This window comes from Pollicipes pollicipes, unplaced genomic scaffold, assembly GCF_011947565.3.
Source record: "Pollicipes pollicipes isolate AB1234 unplaced genomic scaffold, Ppol_2.1 Scaffold_7262;HRSCAF=8765_pilon_pilon_pilon, whole genome shotgun sequence".
Lineage (NCBI taxonomy): Eukaryota > Metazoa > Arthropoda > Thecostraca > Pollicipedomorpha > Pollicipedidae > Pollicipes > Pollicipes pollicipes.
Window position 1 is genome coordinate 8,748,424 of NW_023597055.1, and position 10,710 is coordinate 8,759,133.

Here is a 10,710-nt window from a genome sequence, read left to right on the forward strand (position 1 = left end):
GAGCCCGCCGTCGGGTATGCATGACCCGTGCCCTTTGCCCGCTCGAGCGAATGTCGTTAATGCATGCCCGAGGGCGGGCTCGGACACCGCCAGCGAAACGGGTTGTTGATTACAGATCACGGCAGCACGTGAAAGGTGCCAGGTCCGGCGAGGCTGCCTCGTGAGGAAGACCAACAGCGAGCCCTGCGCAGCCTGCTCCACCAGAGATGGGTGACACCATCAAGCAGGTGACATGACCGGCGGTGACTGGTGGAGCGTGGCGTGTGGGGGTGGTGGCTTGTCCTTTTGAGTTGACCTGCTCTCGGCATACCTTGACCGCCGCCTATGGGCGGTCTGGTTGGGAAAGGCTTTCACGCTGCCAAACGCTCTAAAAGACGCAATAAGCTGGTATTTCCCAATGTGTGCTTTTCGGCTTCCATGTATTTCACATCGTCCTCTCCTTACCACGGTGCTTAAAAAATATGCGTCACATTTTGCGAACCTTCAGGCTGCTCCACGTACGACTATTAAACATAAAAAGTTCATATTAGCTCTGCTTCGACCGTTCATCGGTAGCTTTCTTTGGTGGTATTGCACGGCTAACAACATTTTACATGAGTGTGATTTGTTCACTTCTCAGTGCTTACGCAGGCACGAAATGTGCTTTGAGCACTCCTTTGGTTCGCACTGTTACCCATCACATGCCGCATGGTATAAAGCCCCCTACTTGCTCGGAATCTTTAATCATGTTTGTGCACCAAGTCGGCCAATTTCACCTCCAAGTTCAGCAGGGCTCTGTGCAGCCTGCTGGCAAAGGAAATCCCTTCATGGCAGTGTCGTCAGTGGGGAAATCCCTTCAGGGCAGTGTCGTCACGGGGAATCCCTTCAGGGCAGTTTCGTCAGCGGGGGAATCCCTTCAGGGCATTGCCGTCAGCGGGGGAATCCCTTCAGGGCAGTGCCGTCAGTGGGGGAATCCCTTCAAGGCAGTGTCGTCAGTGGAGGAATCCCTTCAGGGCAGTGTCGTCAGTGGAGGAATCCCTTCAGGGCAGTGCCGTCAGCGGGGGAATCCCTTCAGGGCAGTGTCGTCATGGGGGAATCCCTTCAGGGCAGTTTCGTCAGCGGGGAATCCCTTCAGGCAGTTCGTCAGGGGGAATCCCTTCAGGGCATTGCCGTCAGCGGGGGAATCCCTTCAGGGCAGTGCCGTAGTGGGGGAATCCCTTCAGGGCAGTGCCGTCAGCGGGGGAATCCCTTCAGGGCAGTGCCGTCAGGGGGAATCCCTTCAGGGCAGTGCCGTCAGTGGGGAATCCCTTCAAGGCAGTGTCGTCAGGGGGAATCCCTTCAGGCAGTGTCGTCAGGGGAAATCCCTTCAGGGCAGTGCCGTCAGCGGGGGAATCCCTTCAGGGCAGTGCCGTCAGTGGGGAATCCCTTCAGGGCAGTGTCGTCAGTGGGGGAATCCCTTCAGGGCAGTGTCGTCAGTGGGGGAAATCCCTTCAGGGCAGTTTCGTCAGCGGGGAATCCCTTCAGGGCAGTTTCGTCAGCGGGGAATCCCTTCAGGGTAGTGTCGTGAGCGGGGGAATCCATTCAGGGTAGTGTCGTCAGTGGGGCCAGGCCACGCACTCAGCTACTAAGGCTGTGTGATGTCGCCTGGCTCTCCGCTTGGCAGAGCATCTTGACGTGTGGGTGACGGGGCAGGGATGCGAAGCAGAAGCTGAGACAAGTTAGGTATTACCAGATGTGATTTCCAATTAGAGAACGGGTTTTTATCAGTGTGGACCTGGCGTGACAGGCGAAGGGAGGACCAAACGCAGGGCGCGTGCTCTTCTTTCTCGCATACGACTCATCGAAGCTTGTGTCTTCAAGCGTTTGTCATTGACGTCCACCGAATTGTACACGACCATTTATTAAATGAATTTATTAAACCATTTATTTATAAAACCATTATAACCATATTAATTAATTTATATTAATACCATATTAATTAATTTATTATATTAAAAATATTAATATAACCATAATAATAACCATATTAATTAATTTATAAAACCATTTATTAAATTAAATTTCGTCGGCGTACCGTGGCGATAGTGCCTGCATGTGTGTGATCAGTCCTGTGTTTTATGCCATTGCCGGTCTGACCCTCTGCTTGCTCCTGTCTATCCTTATCCCAAGCGTCCGAATCATGGAAGCATTTCACTGTCTTCTTCAAAACTAGATATCCTACGATCCCTTCGAAACGTCGTGGCACAGGTGGAGCGCGTCCAGGCCTCTCCCGATGTTTGGTTTCGTACTAACAGTTCGAAAACAATATTGACAGTTCCCAACTCACGTTGTTTGGAAGCACACAAAGTCAGTCCCTCTCCCGACCCCCAAAGATTGAATTGGTAACTGAAATGATTAATTGTTATCGTGACAAAATCGTAAAAAATATCTTACCCAGTTTTCCACTCTCCATGCGCAGTGCTGGCTGCAATGGGCTGCAGCAGCAGCTAAAAACAGGCTATTAAGTATCATATGCAACAAGGTTAATCTTCTTCCCAAACATGATGTTACAATCTGTGGCCGTGAGTCTGTCTCTCCGTTCCGTTCGCAGGTGTTCGCGACGATGATTGTTGGCCAGGTCCTGGTAGCCACGGGCATGAACATTGCTTTGCATAGCATCACCCTCATCCAGGTGCCTCAGGACGAGGACCGTTTCATGGACGACGACCAGCTCAACTGGACCATCGCAGTGACGGCCTTGGCGTTGATGGTCGGCTCCTGCTTGGCAATGCCCATCGCACCGGTGCTGGGCGCGAGACGGTTGCTGGTACTGACGCAGCCAATCCACGCTCTAGCTTCATTCTCGGCTGGTTTTGGAAAGCACTTCGGCTGGGTACTCCTGGGAAGGATTCTCACCAATATCTCGATCGGTATGTCGGAGGGCACTGTGCGAGGGTACGTATCTGAGATCGTACCGCCGAACAAGCGTACACTTTACACGGCCATCCTGAACACGATGGTGTTCGCCAGCCAAGCGGCATTCACCGTCCTCGGTCGCTATGCGCACTGGCGGATCATGTTCCTCATTGCGGGATTTTTCCCCGCCTGTTGTATGCCTGGCAGGCCTGTACTTCATCCCCAACTCACCCAAGTGGCTGCTGTCGCACGGTCACTCGGAGGAGGAGGCCCGCCGCGCCATCCACTTCTTTCACGGGAAAGAGGCCGACGCCGATGCCGAGATACGCAGTACAAAGGACTCCCTCCGTGAGACCCACGTCGATGGCGTCTCCATCCCCATGCGTAAGCTGATCCTGCGACGAGACACGCTGCAGCCCCTGCTGCTCGTCACGGGCCAGATGATGGTGTCTATCTGGAGCGGTGGCTTGGGAATCAATTTTATCCTGCCTCTTATCCTCCAACATGTGAAGCTACCACTGGACCAGTATCAGAGCGCGATGCTGCCGCTGGCCTTGTCCGCCTCGCTGTGCGTGCCAACCAGCGTTGTCATCGAACGTTTCGGCCGTCTGCCACTGCTGCGTGGCAGCGGCGCCATCTCCGCGGCAGGCTGTGCGGCCATCGCAGCCTTCTTCTTCTTGCCGGAGGCGCAGCAGCAAAGATCGGGCTCGGTGGTGCTGGTGGGCTCGGTGCTCGTACATTTAACGTTTGCGTGCATTGTCGCCCCCATTTCTCTCACCTACATCAACGAGCTTCTGCCGAACCGTACACGAATCTTCTGCGCGAATATTACCATGGGCACGACGTACACGAACCTCTTCATTTTGCTGAAGACTTTCCCGATGCTGAGTGGTGCCATTGGCCTCGGGGGTGTCTTCGTCGTCAATGGGGTGGTTAGTCTTGTGCAGGTTGCCTTCGCCACGCTTTTCCTTCCTGAAACGAAAGATCTCTCACTGGAGCAGATTCAGCAGATGTTTCAATCAGCAGACAACGTGTCGGGAAAGTCATCGGAGGTGGACGAAGCGTTGGGTGTCAAACCGGGAGAGGAATGTCTGGCACTGGAATAGATATGTCAGAAAGCTTTGGTGTTGCGACTTGTAGTGTTGTGCATGCTTTACTTAACCTGCGCCTCTATGTAGTGCCATGACACAATCTGAAACGATGCTCAGCAAGGTTTTTGCCGCATGAGAGGACACGAACAATCAGCAATATACCAGTTTCAATGCTGGATAAATATTTGCGTGTCACATGGCCGTAACTTTATGAACATTGGTGTCTTGTATCTGCTTCGATCATGCTGAATATACCGTTTATTAATTTATTTATTTATTACACGTCATAAGCCCACTCCAATCAGAATGTGGCTTTTACAGAGCCCGTGTTATGGAAATAAAACACTGTAGGTCAGGGAGGCTCGCGCAAACACGTGCACATGCAGGCACCTAAACGCAGAACCCACTTTCTCACATTTGCTTAAGTCATTTGAAGTAGGCGTCGCTATCCGTCACTGACCTGCCGCTGCAGGATATAACTCAGCTCAGCTCAGCTCATATATACTGCGGTAGTGCGCTGTAGGCGGTCACATGGAGTAAACAAAACGCCGCCTTCCCGATTAGGATCTGATCACCGGCACATGTAACATATCATCCTGCCTCGTTGTGTGATGGTGAACATGGCGTCTATGGATGAAGTGATCAGATAGCGACTCTGGCTGGTATCTTTCCAGGATACGTTTCAGAAGTGTCAGTGTATGATATAAGAGCGTGCTGTCAGCAGACATCCACTCGAGATCTCGTAAAACATCGCTCACGTGATCATATTTCCGACGCCCAGAGATGACTCGTGCTGCGAAACTCAGCAGCTTCTGCAGTCGTGATGTTTGAGTAGCATTACATGTTTCGTACACACAGATGCAGTAACGGATGAGTGAGATGACTAGACCCTGGACTAGAGTGATGAGCGTGGCCTGAGGCAGACTGTGCTGGCTGTGGCTGAGGCCGATAAGAACGCCAGTGCATCGCCGCACGACGTCATCAGTGTGCGCAGTGAACGTCATGCACTGGTCAAATACAACACTCAGGGTTCGAACGAAAGGAGAGCTGTCTACAGCGGCGCCCATAAATTTGATACTAATTGGTGGTAGGTTCCGAAGATTTTGACGCGAACCGAGGATTATGAGCTGTGTTTTTTTGTGCATTAATTTTCATTCCATCTTTGCCAAACCACTTGGGCAGGTGTGAAAGATGTTGCTCCATGGATGTGATCAGCGTACCAATGTCACCGGGTCTCCCACCCACTAAAACCTACGTGTCGTCTGCGTGCTGCACAACACATGTGTCACGAGCATACAGCGGCATATCATTAGCATAAATGCTGTACAGCAGCGGTACGAGCGCTGAGCCCTGGTAGGTTCCGATCGGGTTGTGCAATGCTGCGGACAGAGAGGAAGCGCCACCTGGGTTCTGGACGAAAACTTACTGAAAGTGGTTTTGGAGGAAACTCGCAAACCAACGTACATCAACATTGTACAGCTGGAGCTTTCTAAGGAGTCCATCACGTGGGATAACTTGGATAGGTCCAGCATGCATAACAAGGTGATTTCCCTTTGATCCATGGCCTCAAAAACTTTGTTAGTTTCCGTGAGAAACGCCGTGTCAGTAGAGTGATATGATCTAAAACCATGTTGGCTAGACGAGATCAGGTGATGAGAGGTAAAATATGTGAACAGCCGCTCGTAAACTACACGTTCGGTGACCTTAGCGATAGTCGGTAAAGTTGAGATAGGCCTGTAATTAGAAACATCAGTGAATTTTGGCGTCTTTTGGATAGGATGCACTATTGTCAGCTTCCACCAGTTGGGAACTACATGGGCTGCCAGACTGGAATTGAAATGTTACGCATGCGAGCTATGACGCGTCGCAGTTGCTCCGGTACAACGGGCGACACCTGGAACCGGCCGGTGGCCGCCCGCGGCAGGCGTACCGCCAGCTCCGGCCTCGAGTACTCCACCTGGCGGGCGGTCGCGGTACCAATGCTGGCGAAGTACTGGTTAATGTCGTCCGCGTCCGCATCAGGTGTGGACCTGGTTGGCTGCTTAGACGAGACGACAGGCTGCACACTGCGCCACATCGAGCTCGGCCCACCCTCTCGTACACGCCTGTCAACCTCCTCCCGTGTGTCACGACGCACTGCCGACCTGACCTCCCGTCGATAACGCCGAACGGTCTATCAAGGACCTAATTCATTTTCATCAAGGTCAAAAGGGGGATGCATGCCGGGGAGCTCACAGACGGTGTAGACACACTCACGAAACAGGCCATACCGAGACGTTCGGACGCAGTGCAATCGTCGACTCACGCGCCTGGGTGCTAAATAACCTCGAAGCTGACGCGTCACAACCGCCACGCTCGCGTATTCGGCACCACTGTTGGGCCTACCCTTGGCGGACTCGGTGTCTTGAAAAACATCACCATTGACGACTTTCTTCCGATGGCCTTGACCATTCTGGCCTTGACCATTCTGACCTTCTTTGCTACATGACCTCAAAGCCACGACCGCCACACTCACGTACCCGACACCAGTGCTGGACCCGCCCTTGGCAGTCTCGATGTCTCGAAAAACATCCCCACTTGGCGACTTTCTTCCTGGGTGCTAAATCAAGGTCACGTGGTCAAGGATGGCCTTGACCACTCTGTCGCCTGAGGCGACAGCTGCGTCTTCCAGTGAAGGAAAGGTAGCGTCGCTCCGATGGCGCCTGTGGCGGTGGCCGCGCCACTGCTGGCGGCCCCCTCACCGCCCCACCCGTCCCTGCAAACCCGGACGGGGAGAGAGGCTGGGGAGAGGCTGGAGCGTTGTCCGACGTGACAGGGGGCCGCGCGTGACTTCGACGCAGGCGGTGCCTTCGCACCCTCAGACGCTTGTAAACAACCGCATGTTCCCAGGTCCCATGCGCGAGCAGACGCTTCTCATAGACAGCCTGGTCGGAGACGGGGACTCCCAGCGTCGTCGGACCCACTGAAAGAGTTGAGGTACCCGGCCAGTAGCTTTTAGTAGCTCAGTAGCTTTAGTAGCTCTAGTAGCTCTGTGCTGATGCATTTCACCGATTGCATCAATCCACGGATGGCCGATGGATCTGAGGGCGGATTGGGCCAGATCAGACCATTGAGGTTACGCACGGAAAGCTCACGGGCACACACGGTGACACGCGCGGAAAAGGATCTGATCGGATTTAGAATTTGGCAGGCCACATCCATTAAACAGTTGGAAAATCCATTGCATTTCAAAAGACGCTAACTAGATTGCATAACACCCACTGCAAGAGTCCTATGAAAAGCTTTAATCCTACAAGGATGGTGATTTAAGTTATGGATAATGGAAAGTAGTCATAGTATTTTATGTGAAGATGCTACCGAATAAATTATTTCACAGATAACACCAAGAATTAATGACAGAAGTTTGAGAGGTGTCTTCCAACTTATTATCCACTATTTATACATGTGGCATGGTATACCGTGGCTGATTGCTAGTAGTGTGCCTAAACCACGTGGTGGAAACGTCATGATAGTCACGCCATTACTAGTCCGATAAATGCCTATTTGATACCATCGCCTTAGCGGTGCATGAGGTGCCGTTTCCGCCGTTGCACGCAGCACCGTCTCCGCCTCTGAACACGGCGCCGTCTCTGCCGCTGCATGAGGTGCCGTCTCCACCCATGCACGTGGCGTTCAGAGCACCGCCTCCGCTGCAGTCGAGCCTTGAGATTGGGGAAGCTTCGGAACAAGTGACCCGGCCCCAACGCTCCCGCAGGGCCACGACACGGTTTGACCTATAACTGTGCCGAGCGCCAGCTTTCGCGTAGGGCCGGTGCGTTACCGCTTATGACTTCACGGAGAGTCGTGTTCTGTGTTTGTGGTCGCCCGGCGTGAAATGTAAGACTACAATGGACGTGTGGCTCGGAGAGAAAGGGTGTTCCGCAGCAGGAGTCTGGACTGAGTGTCGTTCTACGGCTGGCGCCGACCAGCCCGCTGGCGACATCGGGGTTTGCAGAGAACACCGGCAGAGACGGTGGAAGCCGGGGCGTGGATGGCGTTTGTGCATTTGCGGTGTGTGTGTTTGCCTTGTTCCGGTAATAAAGCAACTGCGGACGGAACAATTCCCGTCGCACCAAAAGTCACAGAGCAACTCTATGTACCCCCGCAAGGCACCTTTGTTACATTCTGCCATCGGCCAAGCTTGATGCAGGAAGGAATTCATTTACATGTCAACACAGTCGTGTATGAGACTGGACCGCCTTTGAAAGTCACTGAGGTGCCCCTCGCCGCTTGGCAACAAGATGACATCTGAGCTGCAAAACGAGCCCAGTGCATTCAAAAGACGCAGAGTATCCAGAGTGTCATGCGGATAGAGAGGACTCTGAGCGACTGACAAGACCCTGAGTGGCACATGGGGCACCGGATGGTCCAGAGAGGCACCTCAGTGGACAGAGGGCTCCTCAGTGACCAGATGGCTCTTCAGTAGCCAGAGCGCCCCCGGTAGCCAAACAAACCCTATGCAGCTAACAGACTCCTGAGCGACCAGAGGAGCACTGAACGGACAAGACAGCCTTGGTTGGTTGCTGAGAGCCCTGGAGGTCCAAAGGGCCCGGGCATCCACAGGAGCTTGTGCTTAAACAATCCTCAGCACAGGCGAGAAGGGCTGTGCGCGAGTCAAAGCTGCTTCGTGGCAGGTATGTGTGAGAAACATCAACTGTTTTACACCATTTTCGCAGACGTGGAGCCGCATTCACAGAATTCGTGCCAATGTCCGTTCGTCCCAAGTCCAGTTCTTCAGGTACGGAGCACCACGGATGCTGACACGGCTAGCGTGGCCGACGAGCTAGCCAGCGCGTTGTGCAGCGCTGCGCACTTGTGCCTTCGGATCCCAGATCTTTACGGCGCAAGGCGCAATGCGAGAGACGCCCTGTGGCCTTCGGCGCCGCCAACCATGAGTCCTTACAGCGCCATCTTCACAAATGGGGAGTTAAAAGCTACCCTTCTCATGACGCAAAACGTCGCCCCGGAACCCGATGCTGAAGTGAACGCAACGCCCAGGATTTGTAGTAACTCGCTGTTGGACAACCTGTTGTTGAAATTTAGCTTCATCTGAGAATGCGATGCATTTCCGGACAACTGCAAGGAGACGATAGTGGTTCCTATCCCAAAACAGGTAAAGATGGTACGGGCACGCCTCATTGCAGGTCTATCTCGCTGACGTCTCGCACCTGCAATCTACTCAGAGAGCATCAGCGCTCGACTGATGTGCTTTTGGAGACCAGGAGCGTACTCTTTAACACGCAGTGTGGCTTAGGAAAAGCTGAAACACCCTGGACCATCTCGTTGTTTCAGAACAGGGCAACATGGGAGTCAATCATCGTCGACATGTCGTAGTTGCCTTTTTGACACACACAGGTCATTCGACGCCGCATGTCATCACGGCGATCTAATGAAGCTCTATGCGTTGTGCTGCACGAGTCACATAGGCAAATTTTTCTCCCAATTTTTTTCTTCTGTTTCTCTCCAAATTTTGGCGCGACCGTCACTTTCGAGTGGGGGGGGGGGGGGGGCACACCTTCGCAGCCTATCCCCGTGCAGTAATGGGGCTAGCTCGGGGGGGGGATTCTAGGCGTCCCACTGTTCACGATTATGGTGGACAATGTTGGCGACATACTGCCCGCTAGCTGCCTTTGTCGTTCACTTTTTGTCGACGATTGCGTCATGCGTGCGCCCACGTCCCTGTCGACCCCAGCCGCGCTACGGAGTCAGCTCTGCCTGGACAAACTGACACAATGAAGCTTGACAGAGAGGAACCCTGTTTCCTTTCGCGGGAGAGGAAACAGGGTTTATGTGCGTGTGTTTTGAACCTTGCTTGTGGTGTTCTTGTAGATTTGGTCGCGATTGTATTTTGTTTACTTGCATTCACCTACCTGGCAATAGATCCAGGTTATTTGATTCCCATACAGTCATTTCCATTCGTGATAAGTCGTATTATCTTCTAGCTTCGTGTATTATGTGGAACAAAACGAGCTTCGTGTTCGAAACTTGTGCTAAGCACATAACTTTGATTGGGAAGCAATTGAAGTCCGTTGGTGCCAGAAACAGGCGCGGAGTCGGAACGTTGGCAAGGAGGGGGGGGGGGGGGGGCACGGGGTTGGGGGTTGACAAAGGACCCCTGATAGTAAAAGCTCCCCTCCGTAAAGAAGAAAATCACCGGAAACGGTCCATTTATTGATGAGGGCATGTTTTTCCTAGATATTCTTCATGTCTTCCCTCCTTATGTGGCATAGAAGCCAAGATCTACCGCGATATCAATTCTGCCTGAATTTTACGGTCAATAAACTGAAAAAAATCATGCATTAAGCGACTGTACGGGATAAATCATCGGCGCTGTTCATGTTAGTGGTTCAGTGGACTCAGAACTCAGAATCTTTGTCAGAGTCTTTTGCTGGACTGCACGGAGTTATTAAGGACCCCGCGAATGTAGATCGAAATGGGTCAACAACTTATATGAACATGGCGAAACCATGTTTGTATGAAAATTTTCAACACCCAGCCAGAATTGATAACTGATGCAAATTATGAAACGTAGTTTAGGGCATTCGCGCTCGCAAATCTTGACAACCAGAGCCCCGATGCCAGGCGTTGCAGTCTCCGTAGGCCACCAGCTTCGACCCTGCAGGTAATACTAAGTCGTGGCCAACGGGTGGACGAGAATGGTGACGCATTTGAAAGAAATACTGTTGAATGCTTTAGCATATCAAAT

General features: G+C 52.6%; 1 protein-coding gene across 1 annotated transcript; it reads left to right on the forward strand.

Annotated features, from left to right (window-relative positions):
* Window positions 1-155: 155 nt before the first annotated feature.
* Window positions 156-4,495, forward strand: LOC119114002 (facilitated trehalose transporter Tret1). The gene is made up of 2 exons (XM_037238237.1): window positions 156-227; window positions 2,570-4,495. Exon 2 carries the CDS (start codon window positions 3,018-3,020, stop codon window positions 3,978-3,980), a length of 963 nt encoding a protein of 320 aa, XP_037094132.1. The 5' UTR covers window positions 156-227; window positions 2,570-3,017; the 3' UTR covers window positions 3,981-4,495.
* Window positions 4,496-10,710: the final 6,215 nt, after the last annotated feature.

Coding starts and splice junctions, on each gene's coding strand:
- LOC119114002 (XM_037238237.1), top strand. CDS start 3,018: ATGCGCACTGGCGGATCATGTTCCTCATTGCGGGATTTTTCCCCGCCT.